Below are 22,176 nucleotides of genomic sequence, written 5' to 3'. Positions count from 1 at the left end.
ACGAGCGCATGATCTGCAAGTTGGTCAGTTCCTTCATTTGAAATACCACCGTAGTCCACAAAACCATCAAGTTTGAAGGTTGACTTGTTGAAATTGTGCGCCTGGCGTAACTTAATTTCATCCAAAATCAGTGTGCCGAATTTCTTCCCATCTGCTATGTTGCCCAGCTGTTTCCCAATAGCTTCCATACAGAGGATTGACCCCATACTTGCATATGGTATTCCTTTCAGAATTTTTGTGAGGCGGCTCAGGGAGGGCAAGGGCAGCATGTTCATGTCAGATAGAAGCTTATATGCTCGAGGGCTCGCTATCCTCAGCATTAAGCAATTAAGAAGCCAGTCCGCAATGTACCGCGCGCCACACGGAGACTTTGCTTTCAACTGTTTAAACGATGTCATAAATGCAAGGAAGTTCGGCCAACGCTCCTCGATTCTGTTATCGGGCATTTCTGAAAGCCTTCTTCAGAGCCAAGATTTCATTCTTTTGCTTTTGATGCGCAGCAGCCGGCCAAAGCAGCCTCTTCTTCGCAAGGCGTAGTTTCTGATATCGCTTGAGCGTTGCGCTCGGAGCCTTAATACTCAGTCGAAGTTTCCTCTGTAGACAGAGACAACGCGCGCAGACTAGTTGCTTTGTAAGTACATTGCACTGCTTGTGGTGCATATTATCTGATGTCACCGTGTCACGCTGGCCTGCTTTGACGCCCGCACGGGAGTCCTTTGACGTCCGCCAAGGGAGCTGGGTTGGTGTGGTGTCGCGGCGCGCGGCGGTAGCGGCGGCGGCTGCTTGGAAAGCGCCGCGACACAGTGAGCTAGACATCGCAACACATCTGTTCACTTGTACTTGAATAAACTGGTTGTGCTCTGGCGACTTTCGACGAAATTGTAGTTTCTTGCAGTGATGGCAATTGGTTCACTAAGTCTAAGTAGCGTTCACGAGTAACGTAACAAGAAGGCCGAAGCAGTTTGTTTTACACGTACACGCTCTCATTCTTGCATGTCACTTCGCGCAGCATTACTAGTAGCGCGTAATTCTGCTGAAAATTGTGGTGTACTCAAAGCAGGTTCAACGACAACATGAAAGCTATTCACTTGAACTTGGTGTGTGCGTAATGAAGGGTCCATCTTCTTTCTGGGGTTTTACGTGCCAAAACCAGTTCTGATTATGAGGCACGGAGGGCTCCGGATTAGTTTTGACCACCTAGGGTTCTTTAACGTGCACTACAACGCAAGCACACGTGCCTTTTTACATATCGTCTCCATTGAAATGAGGCCGCCGCGGTCACATTCCCTTAATTACAGTTTAAGCACCTTGCGGGACAGAGGTTTGCGGTCAAGGAACTTAACAACCACATTCCTGTCGCTAGCGCTGCCGGCATAGTTGGTGAACAGCGGCTTCATAAACTTCTTAGTGATGAGCTGCAGGAGAACCTTGCGATGGTCGCTGTCTGTGTGGCGAATGACCGTTTAACAATGACTTTGGTTTTTCGTTTCTTGTTCCTCAAAGCTGTGGCAACAATTGTGACCTGTTCGCTATTTTCTGCAGGCTCATGCGATGCGCCGATCGGTGCAATCGCGCCATGTTCAAAGCCGAGTGTGCTGCTTCTACCATCTGGGAATTGCCCGCTGGTTTGTCCAGCAGCACTTCGTGATGTCGCCGGCTCGGCAGGTTGTTCAGTTGAAGGTGCTCCCTTGCTTTCTGCGACCACATCTTCGTGTTGCTCATCTCCACTCACTGACACGCAAGGCACACTTGGCGAAGGCTCGCGCTTGCGTTTTCCGGTTCCTCGATCTTCGGGTTTCGCCGGAGCGCCGCATTTCTCCGTGCGCGGCGTCCGGGCACTGAACACACTGGGCACTGCGCCTGGCTTTAGTAGACGTCGTCGTTTGCAGTCGTCTCGGAAATCAGATGGTTTGAAGTGCAGGCTGCACACAACAGTGTAATAAGATGTTGTGTTAGGTGCCGAAACCTCTCGCGCTATTGCAGTCATCCATCGCCTCCGCGTAGCGCTGTCGGATGGTAGCTCATGGAAGGACACTCCGGGCTCCTTTCGTCGTTCGCTTGAGGTGCAGCGTGGGACGCAGCAATAGCGCATCGCGCTTTACGAAACACACAGAACAAATAAAACTAGTGCTGAAGTGCGAAAAGAACGGAGCGATTGCAATTTGCAAGCAGCGAGCGGCGGCAGTCATGCAGATATACGTTATAAGCAGTTCTTCTGCTAGTAGATCTGCCAACACAATTTTAATAAAATAGTTAAACTTCATTAGATAAGTACTTATGAGAGACTCAAATCACTTTATTTGGGACTTTTTACTTTAAGCATTGTGCGCTTTTGTTTTCGTCTGCGTAAATTGTTGAAAACATGTGGAAGGCGTCGTCTGCCGTAGACACGTCGTCTGCTACGGCGCGCGCTCACAGCCGCGCCGGCCGCGCTTCCATGGGGTGATGTGCGCATGCGCGCATGTGTTGCAAGCGACCACCGCAAGGATCGCTCGCTACCGCCTCACGCGGAACGGAGGAAGGAGGGAAAGGTAAGGGCAGCAGGTTTTCGGCGCACGCGGCAGGCATCTTTTTAAAGGAGGCGTTGCCCAAGCGGAGCTGTGAAACTGGTTGCGTGTCATACACTCTTAGGCAAAGTTACACCCCTTGGCTTGCCCCTTCTGCCACACAACAATGATCGTTATCTGCCTTGATGCGTTTCCTTTCTTTAACGCTGCGAGCCCGGTACTTTCCCGTAACGAACGGCACGCGCGTTATCAGCATAGAACAGTTTACACCCTTTGGAGTGCCCCTTCTGATAACGCGCGTGCCGTTCGTTACTGGAAAGTTCCGGGCTCGCAGCGTTAAAGAAAGGAAACGCATCAAGGCAGATAACGATTATTGTTGTGTGGCAGAAGGGGCAAGCCAAAGGGTGTAACTTTGCCTAAGAGTGTATATTGTAATGATGGATAAATAATGTAACTGGAAACTGCTTGAAGCAAAAGAATGTGCAGCGCCTTGGCATCAATCGAGCGTCATTAAATGTTAAAAATAAAAACAACTATACTGCGCAACTATTGAAATATTTCATGCGTAAAAGTAATTTAAGACTTTACATGTTTTTATCACAATGGTTTTTATTCAGTTCATAGATACAGCTATCATCATCGTCAGAACCGTCACACTCGCAACAGTTCTGTCTGCTCTATGGTCATCGGTTCGAATCACGAAGAAGAAGAAGTCGACAGGCGGGTTGTTCTATCGTAGCAGGCGACGGGTGTCTGCGCTGTTTCAGCAAAAACGTAAATATATGATTGCTGTAGAGTAAGAGAAAAGTAATATCTGCTCCAAAATATGGACAGTAGTTCCCAACTAGCCGAGGACGCTACTCGAGGGGAGCAAGAGAAACAGGTTTTGTATTTACTTGACGTACTTGCAACGATAAACTTGCTACGTGTTGTATGTTGACTCTCCGGTTCTGCTTTCAGGTGAGAGCCTGGCTTCGCAAAATGCTCAACAAAGACGTCAAATTCAGAATGGACGAAAAAACGTTCATCGCTTTGCGCAAGCTAATGACTCTTCAAGAAGGTGCAGAAGCGGACGCACGTGACCAAATTAAAGTTCTGGAGGAAAGGTCCAAGTTTTTCGTCAAAAAAGGTAGCGCATGACTTTGAATGTTCTAGTTTACAACTGCCAGCAGTTCTGGACTTTTCTGCGAACGCGTCTGGTCCGACGCCTCACTAACGAACGTCAAACAGTGCCTGCTGAAAGCGAGATCACCTCAGTGATCACACACCTAACACCCCACTCCCTTAGGAGGAGCCAGACACTCCTCCACCAAATATATATATCCCGAACGAGACGCCCTACCCCCTTTCTCATTGCTAAATGCCAGATGGGCGGGAAAAGACAAGGAAAAGATTTGGCAGAATCAGTACTTGATATCTACGTAATGTGAAGTGAAAGGCTAAGTAAAGATTATATGCTGTAGTGTTTATATTTATGATAAGTAACAGAATGTAATGGCATATACCATGTGACATTATAACGTGATAAAGCACTCAGTGGCCATCTGGGTGTACATTGTAGGAAGTATGGTTGGCTTAATTTTGAAAAAAAAGTAAATGAAGTGTTAGCAAAGAAACAGCAACTAAATGATGAAGAAAATATCTGAAGCCCATACAACAGCAATATTGAATGAGAAATGTATCAGTGAGCCATCTGGTTTGCTATCAACAAGGAAATTGCATATTTATCTGCAAACCTAGGACCAGACGCATTTACTGCACACATGCCATGCACCTACACCATTGGGTACGGATGGTCAACCCCTGCCTCTTTTTTCATGCTTTTGATGACTCACTTTAGGATATTTAAATGATTGTTTGTCGCTATAATAAATCAGCTGATAGACAGCACATGTCATTTTCCATGTGCCTTCAGCAGTGTTCATGCCGATGCTTTCAAATGAACCCCGCATAGCCATTTATATTGCAATATATATTTGGAGCAGTGGTACATACAGCCGTTTACTCAAACCAAAAGGCTCACTGAAGACAAAGCAGTCCACGATGATGATAATCACACACAGGCACATAAAAGGAAAGACATACAGCTGATGACAATGTACAGATAAGGAAGAAGTTTAGAATAATCTCTCTCTCTATCTACGTACACATATATATCATCATCAGCCTATTTTTACATCCACTGCAGGACGAAGACTGCTCCCTGCGATCTCCAATTACCCCTGTCTTGAGGTAGTCAATTTCAACTTGCACCTGCAAATTTCCGAATTGCATCACCCCACCTAGTTTTCTGCCATCCTCAACTGCGCTTCCCATGTCACCCAGTCTGTAAATCTAATGCTGCACCCGTTATCTACCCTATGCATTACATGACCTACCCAGCTCCATTTCTTCTCTTAATGTTAACTAGAATATCGGCTATTCCCATTTGCTCTCTTCCCGGCTACGGCAGCAGCATTTCGATCGGGGCAAAATGCAAAAACACCCGTGCACTTAGATTTAGGTGCACATTAAAGAACCCCAGGCGGTCCAAATTTATGGAGTACTCCACTACGGCATGCCTCATAATCAGAACATGGGTTTGGTATGTAAAACTTCATAACTTGATTAATTTTTTAAAATAATTCGCTCTCTGATCCACACCATTCTCTTCCTGTCTCTTAATGTGTCACCTATTATCTTTCGTTCCATCGCTCTTTGCGTGGTCCTTAATGTGTTCTCGAGCTTATTAGCTAAACTCCAAGTTTCTGCCTCATATGTTAGCACCAGTAGAATGCAGTAATTGTACACTTTTCTTTTTAATGATAGTAGTAAGCTGCCAGTCAGGATTTGGTAATGCCTACCATATGCACTTCAACCAATTTTTATTATTCTGTAAATTGCCTTCCCATGATTAGGGTCCCCTGTGATATATATATATATATATATATATATAGAGAGAGAATCTACATCTCCCTACAATTTCGCAGCAACTCCCCCCCCCCCCCCCATACCAGAATCCTGGATAAATGCCTGTGTCACCGAAAGGTGATTGACCGAGAGTACTGTTTACCAGCTCCAGTGTTCATCGTGCATGTTTGTATACTGCCAATTTTTTAAAACATGTTTCTATTTGCTAGGTGACAGTGAATTAGTAGGCAGCTGTACGAATTAAGGATAGTAGTTTTATCGGCCATATAAACTTCTAAACATTCGCTTACTAACTAAATTAACAATGATAGAAATTGTAATTGTGACTCAATGAGGATGTAGAAAGAAACAGACACACAGAGACAGCACTGTCTCTGTGTGTCTGCTTCTTTCTACGTCCTTATTCAGGCGCGCTTACACATTTTATCATGGATTCAAACCAACCCAACCATCAACATGTTTTAACAAAGTTAACCAGCACGGTGTCGTGTGAGCACAGGTAAACATGAACAGATCTCGCTCGATGACAGTGGAAACTGTCTGTGAAAACGCTGGAGTTAGGAATCGCGGCAGCAGCCGCAAGCCAGTTGACCTCCGTGCATCTGTCGCTTCAATGCTAACGCAACATTGAAAGCATAGTGCATACCAAGCTACCGGCACTATGCGCACTTTGCAAACATTCCAGATCACTTTGAACATGAGGGCGCCGGTAGCGCGTCCATACAGCGTCTTCCAAAGGTGTCTACTACAGCGCCCGCGATTCACATGGCCCCCTGCCTCGCATGCCACAGGAGAGGAGACGCATCTGGGCAGCGTTCCTCGCTTGCACACACAAGATTGAACCATGTTCACCAGCTCACCCTCACACGCTTTCACTCATACGGAACCTCACGGCGACAGCAGAAATGCGCGCAGTGTCCATATAATTGCTATTGCAATAAAACATCATGAGTTAAGCCGGTGCATTTGCTGCTGCTGAGACACAATGGCTCGAATTCGATGCCTGGTCACGATGACCACATTTCATTGTGGGCGAATTGCAAAAATGCTCGTTTACCTCCCAAAGCCTTGCGACAGTCCTGCTTTCAAGAGGCTGTAACAGCTGAAGATGCATGCGCCCCATAAAAGCGTTCAATCAGGTTACACGTTCAAGACACAAGCTACTAATGACATACTAATGCGTTAGATTCGAATCCACACATCACGATTAATCGTTTTATAATATAAAATTTTAAAAACATCGCCGTATCTACAGTCTGGAGTTGTTATGCATATTGATGCAATTAGCAATCTATGTTATGACTGGTGTGTAATCGGTGATGATACACTTTATATATTATGATGAATATTATGAAGAGTGTCATGTACCTGGCGGCCTAAGTTTCATGAAGAGTGGTACATATGTAGTGACACAAGTTGGCATCAAACAGGTTCATTGTAGAGCTGCACATACCCATTGGACTTCATTGATTATCCGTCCCTGACAGTCTTGAACTGCCTGAGGCAGTGCTTTCAGCCAGTGAGTGTTGCATATGCAGCATCTCGGACAGTCCTGCACAGTCCAGCACGACCAATTGAAGAGGCTCAGTGGCACGTAGCCAATGGCCCAAGTCAGTATGCAAGGAAGGAAGACTTAGATCCGGGCAGAGATGGATACCGGAAAGTGTGTGGCATATCCTAACACTGCTAATAGCATTCAAACAAATTCAGTGTTCCTATTTCCTGCAACTTTACTTAGACTTAGGTGCATGCTTAAAGAACCCCAGATGGTCAAAATTAATCTGAAGTCTTTCACTACAGTGTCTGTGCTAGACAGGATTCCAGGAAAAAAAATATCATGAATCAGTAAGTCAACAGCCATGATAGCCATGTCTTGGTGACAAAATAAGTAAGATTCTGATGCAATCAAGCCAATCAGTTCCTATTGGTGAGCCAAGAACTTAACGTTTTTTACAGAATAAACTAGTGCTACAGTTGACCCTTACATTAACAAATTCATCAGGACAGGAAATGTACTTGGTTATGAGCACTATTTTGTTAAAAGTGAAGGGGCTTTAAATGACCTAAAGTAGGGTGGGACTTGCGTTCCAATAGCGCATAAGCATAACCCGTTATATTGGAACAAAGCCAGTCAATAGTGGCGACATCACAATGGCGAACATCTTCCAACACACGTATGCAGCTGTGTTGTATGTCGGTTATCATCACTTGATATGGTTAGTCTCAAAGATCTGCCACCACATGGTGGAAGGGCCTTCGCAGCTCTCTTTGCACCTCCAGGTTCATACTGACATGTGTACTTGTTTATCAGGTGACCGCATAACGAAACACACAAGCTCATAAAGTTTTTTGCATCAAGCAATCTTGTGCAGATTTCCCATTTCGCATTAACCATTGTCCAGTGCCGCTCCACTTATAATAATAATCTAAAATTGCATGCAATCTGATCAGTATCACAAACTTCGAATAAAGCAACATTTTGAATGACACAAATTTCATTTTAACGAGGGCCTACTACTTTAAGCTAGAGAGAGAAGGCCTTACAATGGACTTAATTTGATTGTGGATTTCCACAAAAGTGCTCTCTGACTTATTATGATGGATGATGTTTATGCTACAGCTGAAAACCTAGAAGCTGGTCTCCGAGCTGGAAACATTGCACCAGAACAATTGCCTAAAGAGGCACGTGGCACCCTTGAAGATCTGGCACATGCAGGAACCCTTCTAGACTGTCATGATGTGGACTCTGAAAGGTTAGAAATTCACGCTATTGCCTGTGGTAATCGGGCTGCAATGAGTTATCATAGTTAGGGCTTTTTTTTTTTTTCAGGTAAATTTTCACTAATGTACACTTGGCCGACTTAGACTGCCAGCCAACAAGGGGCAGCACTTTATTGATCCAACTGCATTGCTGTAAAGAAGTTGTAGCCATATAAAGCTTGATAAGAAGGAAAGAAACATGAAAGTAAAGCACACCTAATCAAAAGTTGCTATCACAAGTGAACACACAAGCTGTTCAACTTTTACATTGGCATTGTCTTATCTAAATGCCAATCTCTAACTTTCTGTATCACAGCTTTGAAAAAAAGCCTGAAGAGCTTTGCCAACAACGTAAAAAACTGCAGGCCCAGCAATCTGAGCTGCAAGACGATGTTGCAAATATCGAACAGCTCACCCATAGGATGGAGCAACACCTGTAAGTGCTAAAAACTTGCTTTAATTTAGGCAGTGGCTAGAACATCATTTCAATAAAAGTTCCTTCTTGTTGCTCATCCATGCTACAAAGGTTGGATGTGGCCAACAAAGACATGCATACTACAGCAGCAGATCAGGAATGCGAACTTGCAAGGTGGAAAAGACACGAGATGAAATACAGGTCAAAAGTGACCAAGCTGGAGGTAAGACATGCTTTATGCAAGTGAAAATAATCCAGTCCTGATTATGCATAAGCTGCCTTTGCTTGTACAAGTTGCATGCACAGTGCGAAATCTTGCGATTGCACATGCTCACTGATTTATTCATTGTTGACTCTTTCAGAAACATCCAGTCAGCAGCAAAAGAATGCCAGACCTAGACCGCATCATTTCTATCTCCAAGGTACACATTGTCACATGTTTCACTGTCAACTCTGTTGTTGGCTTCTTGGGAGTTGATGTTTTCACTTGACACAAATACAACAGGCCTAGACTTCCAAAATTCCAAAAGTTCTTTGAAACCTTTTTTGAAATGCAAGCCGCGCATTGTTTCATCATCATCATCATCAGCCTGGTTATGCCCACTGCAGGGCAAAGGCCTCGCCCATACTTCTCCGACAACCCCGCTCATGTACTAATTGTGGCCATGTCGTCCCTGCAAACTTCTTAATCTCATCCGCCCACCTAACTTTCTGCCGCCCCCTGCTACACTTCCCTTGGAATCCAGTCCGTAACCCTTAATGACCATCGGTTACCTTCCCTCCTCATCACATGACCTGCCCATGCCCATTTATTTTTCTTGATTTCAACTAAAATGTGATTAACTCGCGTTTGTTCCCTCACCCAATCTGCTCTTTTCTTATCCCTTAACGTTACACCTATCATTCTTCTTTCCATAGCTCGTTGCATTGTCCTCAATTTGAGTAGAACCCTTTTCGTAAGCCTCTAGGTTTCTGCCCCGTAGGCGAGTACTGGTAAGACACAGCTATTATACACTTTTCTCTTGAGGGATAACGGCAACCTGCTGTTCGTGATCTGAAAATGCCTGCCAAACGCATCCCAGCCTATTCTTATTCTTCTGATTATTTCCGTCTCATGATCCGGATCTGCCGTCACTACCTGCCCTAAGTAGATGTATTCCCTTACCACTTCCAGTGCCTCGCTACCTATTGTAAATTGCTGTTCTCTTCCGAGACTGTTAAACATTACTTTAGTTTTTTGCAGATTAATTTTTATACCCACTCTTCTGCTTTGCCTCTCCAGGTCAGTGAGCATGCATTGCAATTGGTCCCCTGAGTTACTAAGGTATTCTCCATTAACTTTTATCCCCAATTCTTCCCAATCCAGGTCTCTGAATACCTCCTGTAAACACGCTGTGAATAGCATTGGAGAGATCGTATCTCCCTGCCTGACGCCTTTCTTTATTGGGATTTTGTTGCTTTCTTTATGGAGGACTACGGTGGCTGTGGAGCCGCTATAGATATCTTTCAGTATTTTTACATACGGCTCGTCTACACCCTGGTTCTGTAATGCCTCCATGACTGCTGAGGTTTCGACAGAATCAAACGCTTTCTCGTAATCAATGAAACCTATATATAAGGGTTGCTTATATTCTGCACATTTCTCTATCACCTGATTGATAGTGTGAATATGGTCTGTTGTTGAGTAGCCTTTACGGAATCCTGCCTGGTCCTTTGCTTGACAGAAGTCTAAGGTGTTCCTGATTCTATTTGCGATTTCCTTAGTAAATAGTTTGTAGGCAACTGACAGTAAGCTGATTGGTCTATAATTTTTCAAGTCTTTGGCGTCCCCTTTCTTATGGATTAGGATTATGCTAGCGTTCTTCCAAGATTCCGGTACGCTCGAGGTCATGAGGCATTGCGTATACAGGGTGGCCAGTTTCTCTAGAACAATCTGTCCACCATCCTTCAACAAATCTGCTGTTACCTGATCCTCCCCAGCTGCCTTCCCCCTTTGCATATCTCCCAAGGCTTTCTTTACTTTGTCCGGCGTTACCTGTGGGATTTCGTATTCCTCTACACTATTTTCTCTTCCATTATCGTCATGGGTGCCACTGGTACTGGATAAATCTCTATAGAACTCCTCAGCCACTTGAACTATCTCATCCATATTAGTTATAATATTGCCGGCTTTGTCTCTTAACGCATAAATCTGATTCATGCCAATTCCTAGTTTCTTCTTCACTGTTTTTAGGCCTCCTCCGTTCCTGAGAGCATGTTCAATTCTATCCATATTATACTTCCTTATGTCAGCTGTCTTACGCTTGTTGATTAACTTCGAAAGTTCTGCCAGTTCTATTCTAGCTGTAGGGTTAGAGGCTTTCATACATTGGCGTTTCTTGATCAGATCTTACATATCCTCGCATATCCTATCGCAGGATCTTGCGTATCCTGCGATAGTTTATTGGTATCCTGCCTAACGGAGTTACTGACTTCCATTGCACACTACTTAATGACGCCCACAAGATTGTCGTTCATTGCTTCAACACTAAGGTCCTCTTCCTGCGTTAAAGCCGAATACCTGTTCTGTAGCTTGATCTGGAATTCCTCTATTTTCCCTCTTACCGCTAACTCAGTGATCGGCTTCTTATGTACCAGTTTCTTCCGTTCCCTCCTCAGGTCTAGGTTAATTCGAGTTCTTACCATCCTGTGGTTACTGCAGCGCACCTTGCTGAGCATGTCCACACCTTGTATGATGCCAGGGTTAGCGCAGAGTATGAAGTCTATTTCATTTCTAGTCTCGCCGTTCGGGCTCCTCCACGTCCACTTTCGGCTATCCCGCTTGCGGAAGAAGGTATTCGTTATCCGCATATTATTCTGTTCTGCAAACTCTACTAATAACTCTCCCCTGCTATTCCTAGTGCCTATGCCATATTCCCCCACTGCCTTGTCTCCAGCCTGCTTCTTCCCTACTTTGGCATTAACGTCGCCCATTAGTATAGTGTATTTTGTTTTCATTCTACCCATCGCCGATTCCACGTCTTCATAGAAGCTTTCGACTTCCTGGTCATCATGACTGGATGTAGGGGCGTAGACCTGTACAACCTTCATTTTGTACCTCTTATTAAGTGTCACAACAAGACCAGCCACCCTCTCGTTAATGCTATAGAATTCCTGTATGTTACCAGCTATATTCTTATTAATCAGGAATCCGACTCCTAGTTGTCGTCTCTCTGCTAAGCCCCAGTAGCACAGGACGTGCCCGCTTTTTAGCACTATATATGCTTCTTTTGGCCTCCTAACTTCACTGAGCCCTATTATATCCCATTTACTGCCCTTAATTCCTCCAGTAGCACTACTAGATTCGCCACACTAGATATCGTTCTAGCGTTAAACATTGCCAGGTTCGTATTCTAATGGCGGCCTGTCCGGAGCCAGGGATTCTTAGCACCCTCTGCTGTGTCGCAGGTCTGACCGCCGCTGTGGTCAGTTGCTTCGCAGCTGCTGGAGACTGAGGGCTGGGGTTTGATTGCTGTGTTCATATAGGAGGTTGTAGCCAAGTACTGCACCAGGGTGGCCCATCCTGCTCTGGTGAGGGAGTGCCTTACCGGTTCTGGTCACCGGGATCAGGCCTGTTTATGCAATTTTATCAACACGCGGATGTTTTTTATTGCCTGCACCGGGATTCGAACCACGGACCTCTCGCACGCGAGGCGGGTGTTCTTCCTCTATGCCACCGCTGCACCCACTGTCACACATTGTTTAAAAGGGGATTAAAGGCAGATACTAAATCAAGCTGAAGTGGTGGTTCAATGGCCCCTGAGTCTCCGGAAGATTAACTTTTACAAAGGGCAGAACTTTTGGTAAACACGAAGGTCACACGAACGTTGGATATTATTTGCACCAGCACCTTAGAAATGTGGATCCAGCCTCCTTTGTCTTGGTGTTGTTTCTAATTGATGCATGGCAATCAACCACTGACAATTAGAGTTACTGCATATGCTCCGTAAAGCGAGCACCTACCGTACCTATATCAATTATATACTAAGTTAACTATATACAGCAACTCTACTTATAATACCAGACAGTGCTTTTGAACTTGTACTACTATGAATAACATATTAGAAGGGGTAAAAAAGGTGGCACGAGCTATAATTTTTTGCCTGTGTGTACACTTATCGAGGACAGTGGGCATGTTGAGAGTGTCTTGGGTTCCTGCATAGGTACAGCAAACTATTTTAACAGGTCAGTGTGGTGTCATTTCAACTAAAACCCGGTACGCCCCTATTTCTCCCCGACACATCACTAAATCAGGCAAGACGTTGAGTCCACTATGTTGTTACAAGATTTTCAGCCCATTGGGGGGCCCTGTGAATGCGTCAGATGATTGAAATTTTTTCACTTAATTGGAAATTTCATAAAATTGGGTATCATTAAAGGGACACTAAATAGAAAATTACTTGTGCTGTATTAGTACCCTAGTACAGCGCCAAAGAAACCACCCTTACCATGAGAAAAGGCTTGGTAAGCCAGAAATTACGCAACAACAAATGGTGATGCCATATTGAAGTTCTCTTGCCAGACCACCGTGACATCACAGATTTCGACTAGGTCTAATAGAGCGTAGTTAACGTTGTATGGGTTATAGTCCGCATTGTATTATAGAAGAGCCGAAGGCTGAATTCAGCAAGTTTCAAGAACTCTTACTAAGCCAAAAATGGCTAAAGAAAAGCAATAAGATTTGTGACGTCACATTGATGTCACTGGGGTTTCGGTGCAAAATATAAAAATTCAAATTAGGCCTTCATTTTCTGTTCTAATAATCAAGTTATTACTACAAAATTTGACTGAGGTATTACTGCAAAATTTGACTGAGGTGTGACTGTATTGGTTACACAACAAGCTTTTGAGATAATTTCAGGGCTAGCTAGCCTTAACGTTTCCCTTTACTTTCCCTGTAAAGCTACACGAGTGATGAACTAAAGTAATCAACTTACCTTACCAGGAGGAAAACCCTGCCGAGGCCCTGTAAAGGTAGCAGTAGATGTTTCTATTACATTCTGACGTACTTGTGACCTACATGAAGCTGCTGAATGCAAGCTTTATATTATGTAGAGGACAACCTGCATGTATGAGAGTGAAGCCTAGGAAGAATCAAAAAGGAGGCAGCAAACTCTAGCTGCAGTACCATTCAGGTGCCTGCTTTTTTGTTGAATTCTCACTGCTTTACTTTGGAGAAGAATTTGCGCAAAAAAATTATGCACACACAAGAAGAACAGTGTGTACTAATTCCACTCAACAGTTGTTCAAGGCCATTTAGTCGTGTAACAGCTATTTTCAAGTATATTTCTCATTGCATTACATTGCTTTTTCTCTTCAGAAGCTCCACACACTTGAACTACGGATAAAGGACGTTGAAAACGAGCTGCCCACACTTGACCTACCACCGGTTAGTCCAAAGTCTTTCATTACGTTATTGTTTCACTGATTTGAGATGTCAATTAATTTGCCTTCACCCAGCAATCCATCTGTGCTAGCCTCCTGATTAGCTCATTTGGCAGGGTGACACCCTGGGAAAAAAGGTGTCGCACGGTGCTTGCTCTATGCTAATGTACAGTCATTTCTTTCGGAAAATTCATTACACTATGACATGCACATTGGAATCAATTCCAAAACCAAAACAGCAATAGGTGGAGTCTAAATCTTCCCTTCCTTTAGCGATAACAAATTGCTGTTTCTCTCCCAAACTGTAAAATACAATCAAGGGTAAATTACACTTGAGTAAATACACTAATTTAAATTGCACTTTCATTTTCAGTAACTTCTGTGGGCCTTTGTTGCTTTGCATTACCTTTGGATAACACCTGCCATGGTTGCTCAGTGGCTATGGTGGTGGGCTGCTGAGCACGAGGTCGCGGGATCGAATCCCAGCCACGGTGGCCGCATTTCGATGGAGGCGAAATGCGAACACACCCGTGTACTTAGATTTAGGTGCACGTTAAAGAACCCCAGGTGTGAAATTTCCGTAGTCCTCCACTACGGCGTGCCTCATAATCAGAAAGTGGTTCTGGCACAAAAAAAAACGTAATTTCATTAATTTTACCTTTGGATAAATGCCACATTTAAGTTTTATAAAATTTGAGCTACATTCTTTCTCGTCTCCATGCACAACAATTATACACTGGAAATAATGGGCATTTATTGATGCCAGACATTTGTGTGCTACTGTTAAACTGTATTGCATAGGGAGTACCATTCTGTAAACATTAGGTCAGAGGCAGGAGAGAAAAGTTAAAATGTTGGCACCTGAAGCTCAATGGTGAGGGCACAACAGCAGACCAAAACGATTTAAAATGGTATGTTAAATTAGCCAGTTTAATGTCATTTCGCTTTCGTTTATTCTTCCATATATTCATGCAAACCATCGTTTGACTTGCTGCTTCTGCTCTAGGAAGCTAGGCCATAGCAGATCAGCAATATGTATCATGCATTCTTCACAGATCAGGATGAAAGACTACTTCGCAGTTTTCAATTGTTTGTGTGAGCTGTGTTATTGTCCCAAAGCTAAACCGAAACTGGCCACTTAAATAGCATTGGTCCAAAGTCTGTAGCCTCCGTACAACGAGGGGGCATGAAGTTTTTTACAGCTTTTTCACCCTAATCTTGACTTTCTGTTATTGTTGTTGCAGCTGCATAGCCAGGGTACTAGCAGAGATTTGCATAAATCAAACTAACCTATAGCTGCAAAACGTAGACACGAATTGTGGGATGGCTTTGTTTTTGTATGCTCATAAAGCCATTGGCTTTGAAAGAAAGAAGTGGCAGTCATCTTGCTGAACTTACCTTTCGTTTTACTTTGTGCAGGATGAGGACGCGATCAAGATCGCGCTTGATTATGTGACTGACCGTTGTGAAGAGTTGGACAAGGCCTTCGGAAACAAGATAGAAAAAAAGCGAGGTGTAAGTAAAAAAAAAAAGTGGTTGCCTCATGTTATTTCTTCTTGTGTCGCTGGCTGGGAAAAACCAACATTTTTGTCACGTGACCTAAGCGCATTGATAGAACTGTTTGGTCCATGACAGAGCTGACCGCGCCAACCTTTTTTGTTTGTAGGAATTGTTTGTCATTGTCTGGTTCCTGTTCTTACAAACCAATGGTAACATGAAATTACTCAAGAGTAAAGGCCAAGAAGTTTACTACTATTGTGTACTCTGGTTATATATCACATATGCTTAAGACTGCAGGGTATATATTAAGAGCTTGTGAAATTGGCCTTTATAATGTAAATTGTCAGCATTGTTATAAGTGTAATAAACTGTAAAAGCTCTGGTAACATTCTACTCTTCCCTCTCTGCCCTCTCTTTTCTTTTTTTTTTTCTTAGAACAATAGCTTGCAATGCTACAATGATATTTGTTTATAAAACTGATAAAATGCGGAGGCACTTTGTTGTGAACAATGATGAGACTGGAAATGAGTGCTTACATGTAAAGCATGGAAACAAAAAATGGTTTTACACTTGCATAGAGCCATCATAGTAAAGCTATGCTCACAAAGAGCAGTGCCACTGCACTGTGGTGTTGAAGCACAGCCATAATGCCATAACAGTAAATCTGTGAAATGCTAAATACACAACACATGGGATGAGAAGTGACAATGCAGTGGCATTTTTCGGGGACTAGGTCACTCATTTTTGGCTGAGGCAAGAGCATTTCAGAAAAATGTCCTTGGATGATGAGCATTGAAGGACGAGCTTGCCGCTCTACTTTTCTGAGTTTGGCAGCTACAGAGCTGTGCTGCTAACTCCTGGCAGAGTAACAACCTTTTTCACGGAGTTTGCAGAACAGGTAGTGAAGCAAAAGTGCATTCGCGTATGGCTTGAAGCCCTTGCAGTCATTTCTCCAGGTCTGGAAACTTGAGGGACTGCTTTGAAACCTAGTCTTAATACTAACAAGCCATTCGCTAAGAGATTATATTCTAGTGTACACTGCTTATCTGTTGTCTATTCGACAATTATATACATTTATTGTCCAGATCTGTGCCAATGAAACCAAAGAAAGCTAAAAGTTGATAACAGTGACAGTTGTCACAATATCAAAAGTAAAAAAAATCTGCATCTATATTTTGCTAAATTGATTATAAATAACCATTATGTAGCACTGAATCAATTTCTGCAAACTGCACCTATATGTACAGGCAATACATGCACCTGGTGATTACCGTCTGTGATGCAAGTCTTAGGGCACTGCGGGTGCTGCCTAATCTCAGAGGCTGTGCTTCAATTCCGGCAAGTGGTAATGGTGGCTTTTTTCTTTCCATCGGTTTCACCATCAAGAACAGTTATTTTTACTAGCTTTTTGTGACTCTTACGTTCATATTTCAGATGTTAAATTTTGCACAGATTTACATTTGCTACATTTACACTATGTTAAACTAGGCTTTTGGTGCAGTCCAAATTTCATTGCACTTAGATTTTCATTGCACTTAGATTGTAGTCATGGGCGGATGCGATTCTTTCTCATGCACTTGACGTTTGGTGCATCAATATTTTGGCAAAACACATCAAGTCGGTACATATGCATGGCAAATAGTATGTAAAGTATATTTGATTTAGCAGAGATATGAGCCTCTAGAGATGCATACTACAACCAAGGTGTGAAGCAAACGTATTTGAAAAATAAAACGCACCTTTCCACATAATTTTCCACACCCGAAGTGCAATAACGCCAATAGCTTTGGAAAGTAGGCAATGCATATAGGTAGTATTGTTATTGTGACAACAGTACTGCCTGAGACCATGAGCGCATACCGAGTGGTGTGCAAACATGTTAGCTCATTAAATGGGGCAGGCCTGTTTAATTGGCTCGACTGTTATAGCAGAATACACAGTGGTTTACAAGCAGAACATCGCTCACCAAGTAGTTGCAAGAAAACAAAGGTATGATACATAAGTATCGGTAAGATTTTACTGTGCAAACAGGATTTGAGTTTGCAGTGTTTTGTAATTTCTGAGACTTTATAGTGCGTCCACCCCTGTTGTGTGATGTAAATAATTAATTGGTCACTTCTATAATTTGTGCAGCCCGTGGTAATGTCTTACATGATCACTAGCTAGACAAAGTGATGGATTCACTGATAGTGCTCCTTCATGCACCTGTAGATGTCAAGCTGGTAGCCGCCAACACCTTCAAAGCTCATCCTCAGGGGACACATCAGTATATATGACTGCTCCACCTTCATATAGAGGAATGAAAAGTTTGAGAACATGGGAGCCTTGCCAAGAGAACAGCATGAAATATCTTGCAGAACAAGCAGACAAAAAAAAAAAGCTGTTTAATTAAGAAAAAAATTAAATTATGGGGTTTTACGTGCCAAAATCACGACCTGATTATGAGGCATGCCGTAGTGGGGGACTCCGGAAATTTGAACCACCTAGGGTTCTTTAACGTGCACCTAAATGTAAGTATACAGGTGTTTTTGCATTGTGCCCCCGTCAAAATGTGGCCGCCGAGGCCGGCATTCGATCCCACAACCTCGTGCTTAACAGCCCAACACCATATTCACTAAGCAACCATGGTGGTTAAAAGCTGCTTACACGGCCCCTCACCAGGTCTGGCCATATTGAGCTGACAAGCGCAGAGCATACAGTGTGTGATACCTATTGTGTGTGCAAAGTATTGCATCACTACGCGCTGCGGAAATATATGAAACTTCAAACCGTAGGCTGTTTGCCATTCTCTTTGCTGCCGCCGCGCTCCAAGCCGTAGGGTGACATACAGGTGCTAGTGTGCCTACGTACACGTGTTTGTGCTGTGACATCGCTTGTGGTGACACATAACTTTGAGAATTATTCAAGGCAATATGTTATTTGTGTAATATGTTGCTTGAATAGACGAATTAAAGCTTAAAGAAATAATGAAATACACAAACTAAATGTCAGAGTGTATTTGTTTTACTTTACATCGCAGCAAGAGATGTACTTCCGTTTCGTCTGCTTGTTCCCATGTCATGCAGTCGCGCGTGCAGACACCAAAACTGTCATTTTCTACCGTGCTCCAGCGCGTGATCATGCTGTGATCCGCTTGTGTCTGCCTCGGTATTGGTGTAGCTCTGACTTATACCGCTAGTCAGACGTCCTCATGGACAACATGCAAAATTGTGCGCTGTGCGAAACAAGACAATCACAACAGCTCTTGCACAACGGCTTCAGTGGAAGTGCGCCGCACCACAATAAAATGAGGAGAAAAAAAAAATGAAGGCAGGGCCTGTGACATATGCGTCACGTGATCCTCGAGCTCCGGTATGGGAGAATGCAAGAAAGGAATTTCGCTTGCGGAGGCTAGACGGGGCAAGTGGAGAGAGCGTCTATGTTTGCAGTGAAGCTCGCATCCTGAAATCATGGGTTTGTGGCACTGAAATATTTCCATCGGCTATTAATAGGCTGATTTGATACATTTTTGCTGCAGAATGCTCCCTAGAGGACATGTAACAACTGCCAGCGTATAACCGAAGTTTGCTGTGTGGCCTGGTGAGGTGCCCTATAAGTAATGAATACACCACGGTTTCTTAAGCAACATCATAGTGATCTTTCAAAAGCTGCTTAAGTATTGAAATATTACCATGATGTTGCTTCCTAAGAAACCGTGGTGTAGTAGTTTTTTTAGTGAACGAATAGCACACACACAAACACACACACAAGAAGGCTGATACTTTGATAACAAGGTTTAAAGATAATGACAGACATTAAATGTTTCTTTAACTTGTTTTCTTTTCTGTTTGGAGCAATGGAAGTGGCTTTCTAACTACTATTAAGCACTCATAGGATTTCCCAAGCAATGGCAAACCTTTTAACAATTTTATTTTTCTGCACCAAACATGTGTCTGAAAATGATTGCGAATCTGGTGCTGGTTGCATTGTGATGTTCAAGTTCCTTTCTGAGCCATTGTGACAGTCAATATTCCCATGTGTAACGTGAGCATATTTTGTGTGTATGTGCTGCATGTACACACTTGTTTTTTTCATCTTGCTAATACTTTAAGACCAAAAGTAGTTCCATTTTCTTTTTATTACAGAACTCTAAAAAAAAATGTTGAGAATATTTTAAATGTTTGTGTGCAAGATCTTAACCATTTCTGCATGGGTGGAGCTTGACAGTATTGTGTGAGAAAATGAAAGCTGCAAGAAAACCAGAAAGTACCATTGCCAAGCTGAGCTTGTCCATGGCCACAGAGTGGGTAAATAAACAAATAAAAAGCTTTCACAGGGATGTGGCTGTAATTCTATTTGCAGAATATGTGTTTTGCAATTTTCCAGCGACTGTTTAATTTCAGCAAGTCTAAAGTTAAAAAAAGATGTTACCTAAAGCAGAGCTCTATGCTAAGTTCGGTGTTATATGAAGAAGTCACTCATTATTGGGCCCTTTCTTGCCATTTTTCCACTGCAGAAATAGTCAGAAGAAAAGACGACAGCGTCGTCAACAAACTAGTACAAGAATCTGTCTTCTACAAGACCACAACTGGAGCTTGTCTGCTGCTCAGTACACCAGGTTCAAGAAAACCACCTATTACGTGCAGCAAGGGCCAGCACTTGAAAATTTGCAGTTTGCTCCGCTGTCAGCAATTCTTATATTCCCTCAAATTGTTCTTTTACTTAATTGCACCTCAAGAGTGCTTGTAACGTGTCGTGCATCAAATAAACTATTAAAGAATCTTTCTGCATAGTAAACATGTCAGTTCCTCTTTGTAGATTTGTATGTATCAAGTATGTATCAATTATGCATGTTAAGCATATGTGTACATATATGTGTACAGGCACAGTAGAACCTTGTTGATACAATCCCATTTCACATACCTGGTCTGGTCGCTAACGTTCGCGATCAAAAACACAAAAGTGACCAAACAGTTACACGTCTTTCTTACCAGTTAAAAAGACCGTGAAATGATTCTGACAATATTGTAAAAGCATACGGAGTTGTTAGGGTATATCCTTCTGATCATTAAGCGACACGTTTAAGCGGTCTGCATAAAGCGTGTAATTTATTATTAAATTTTTAATATGTGCATCACTACCGATCGCAGCGGAACTGCTCCCCTGAGTTTTCAGCTCCCCCCCGATACCATCTCCGTAGCGGGCATGCATGACTCAAGTCAGATGAGCTTTGAAATTGGCTGCTCACGTTGCATCACTAATTTTTGTTAACCTTGTGGTTAACAAATGTTGTTTGTTGTAGTTTGAGTGTTTGTAAACTTGTTTTTACAAATTAAAAAGTCACAGAAAGAGAATACATGTCAATTTATCACTACACTTAAACACTTCCGGCACACAGCAATTGTCCGCTGCTTGTGTTACAACTTGCTCCGTGTTTACGCGAGCTGTGTGGTCAATGTGTCTCAACGTTTCTTTTCACAAGGACTGTGAATCGCCCCTGTGTTGTCGGCTGCAAATCTAGCGATTGGGAACATTTCAAGCTGCAACATAATGTCCCTCTGCAAGGCAAGATCTGCGTCAGGCTGTCGGTACCCACTCGGCACCAGGATCTGCGCATTGATCACTGTCGCTTCATGCTGGAGGATTACTACCACAATAGAGTTTTAATGTGTCCGGTATCCCGGTAAAAGCAGGCAGACTGGGGATTTTGCCAGATAGGCAGAGGCGCAAACGTGAACAGCCTGCAGTATGCAGCCACCTGATGTCGCAGAGCTCAACCAGACAAACATTGAGCTAATGTAACAATAACAGCTTGGTTACAGTAATGTTAGCTCCATGTTTGGCTGCTTAAGGTCTGTGCCACCAGGTGGCTACATCATGCTGGCAGTTCACACTTGCGCTAAAGCCCCTTCACCACAGTGGTTGTAGTATGGAGGGGCTTTAGTTTATGCCTCTGCCCATGCGTCAAAACGACCGGCTCTCCTGTGTTCACTGGAATACTGGACACGTTCAGTGCTGTGACGGAACGCTGCTTGGATACCTCTTTCTGGAAATCAGCAGCCCAGGCAGCTAGCAGACAGGTTGGAGCAGGTTAAAGAGGCTTCATGCGCTGGCTCCAAGACAATAAAACTACATGATACAATGCATCATGACGCAGAGGCATTTAAGGCAGAGTTTAGGCCTGATCACTCGGCAAACGAGTATTCGTGGCATTGTGCCGCTGATCCTGAAGCCGGATTTGTTCCAACACTGGGAAGCCTTGTGTGTACATAATTTAGGTGACGAAACATTTTTTCATTGCAGCATTGGTGTAGGCCTATCAGCCTCTGGAAGTGCCTACTGCTGATATTTTTTATTTTTATTTTGTGATGCTGTCAATCCCATCAGGGATTTTTACAGGAGTGGGTTAAAAGGGTCTGTAGACATTGTAGTACAGGCATTTACATAAGAATACAAAAGGGTACTTGGTAAGAGTAACGTTTCAAGGACCTACTCTCCTGCTATAAAAAGAAAATTAAAAGTAAAACGTGAATGGTGCTTCAACAATACTGAAGAAAGCCATTCTTAATGCGAGCCAGAAAAGATGCAAGCTCTAGTAACTCTAGCAAAAGCCCAGTGAAAACACTTCGTCTGTACCCACGAAACACAAAACCTCTTAAAAACTTCTTGAAATGGCTACAA

The 22,176-nt window shown here is 43.2% G+C and overlaps 1 protein-coding gene across 2 annotated transcripts; it reads left to right on the top strand.

The window, feature by feature from the left end:
* The first annotated feature begins 2,994 nt into the window (after positions 1-2,994).
* LOC139055634 (protein Hook homolog 1-like) lies at positions 2,995-20,280 on the top strand. 2 transcript variants are annotated; one of them, XR_011511898.1, is made up of 10 exons: positions 2,995-3,390; positions 3,468-3,636; positions 8,038-8,170; positions 8,494-8,613; positions 8,704-8,815; positions 8,955-9,014; positions 13,952-14,020; positions 15,436-15,531; positions 16,764-16,861; positions 20,012-20,280. XR_011511898.1 is itself a non-coding variant. In XM_070533163.1 (9 exons), the coding sequence occupies exons 1-9, from the start codon at positions 3,334-3,336 to the stop codon at positions 20,015-20,017; spliced, it is 822 nt and encodes a 273-aa protein (XP_070389264.1). In that variant the 5' UTR covers positions 3,002-3,333; the 3' UTR covers positions 20,018-20,280. The 2 variants fall into 2 exon arrangements, 1 of the variants encoding a protein (XP_070389264.1); XM_070533163.1 differs by lacking the exon at positions 16,764-16,861 and having other exon boundaries at positions 3,002-3,390.
* Positions 20,281-22,176: the final 1,896 nt, after the last annotated feature.

Source organism: Dermacentor albipictus, chromosome 2 (genome assembly GCF_038994185.2).
Source record: "Dermacentor albipictus isolate Rhodes 1998 colony chromosome 2, USDA_Dalb.pri_finalv2, whole genome shotgun sequence".
NCBI classification, from domain to species: domain Eukaryota; kingdom Metazoa; phylum Arthropoda; class Arachnida; order Ixodida; family Ixodidae; genus Dermacentor; species Dermacentor albipictus.
The sequence above is the reverse complement of the archived record's forward strand: the minus strand, read 5'-3'. Positions and strand labels throughout refer to the sequence as shown.

Coding starts and splice junctions, on each gene's coding strand:
- LOC139055634 (XM_070533163.1), top strand. CDS start 3,334: ATGGACAGTAGTTCCCAACTAGCCGAGGACGCTACTCGAGGGGAGCAA. Junction 8,816..8,954: donor CAAAAGTGACCAAGCTGGAG/GTAAGACATGCT, acceptor TGACTCTTTCAG/AAACATCCAGTCAGCAGCAA. Junction 9,015..13,951: donor GCATCATTTCTATCTCCAAG/GTACACATTGTC, acceptor TTTTCTCTTCAG/AAGCTCCACACACTTGAACT.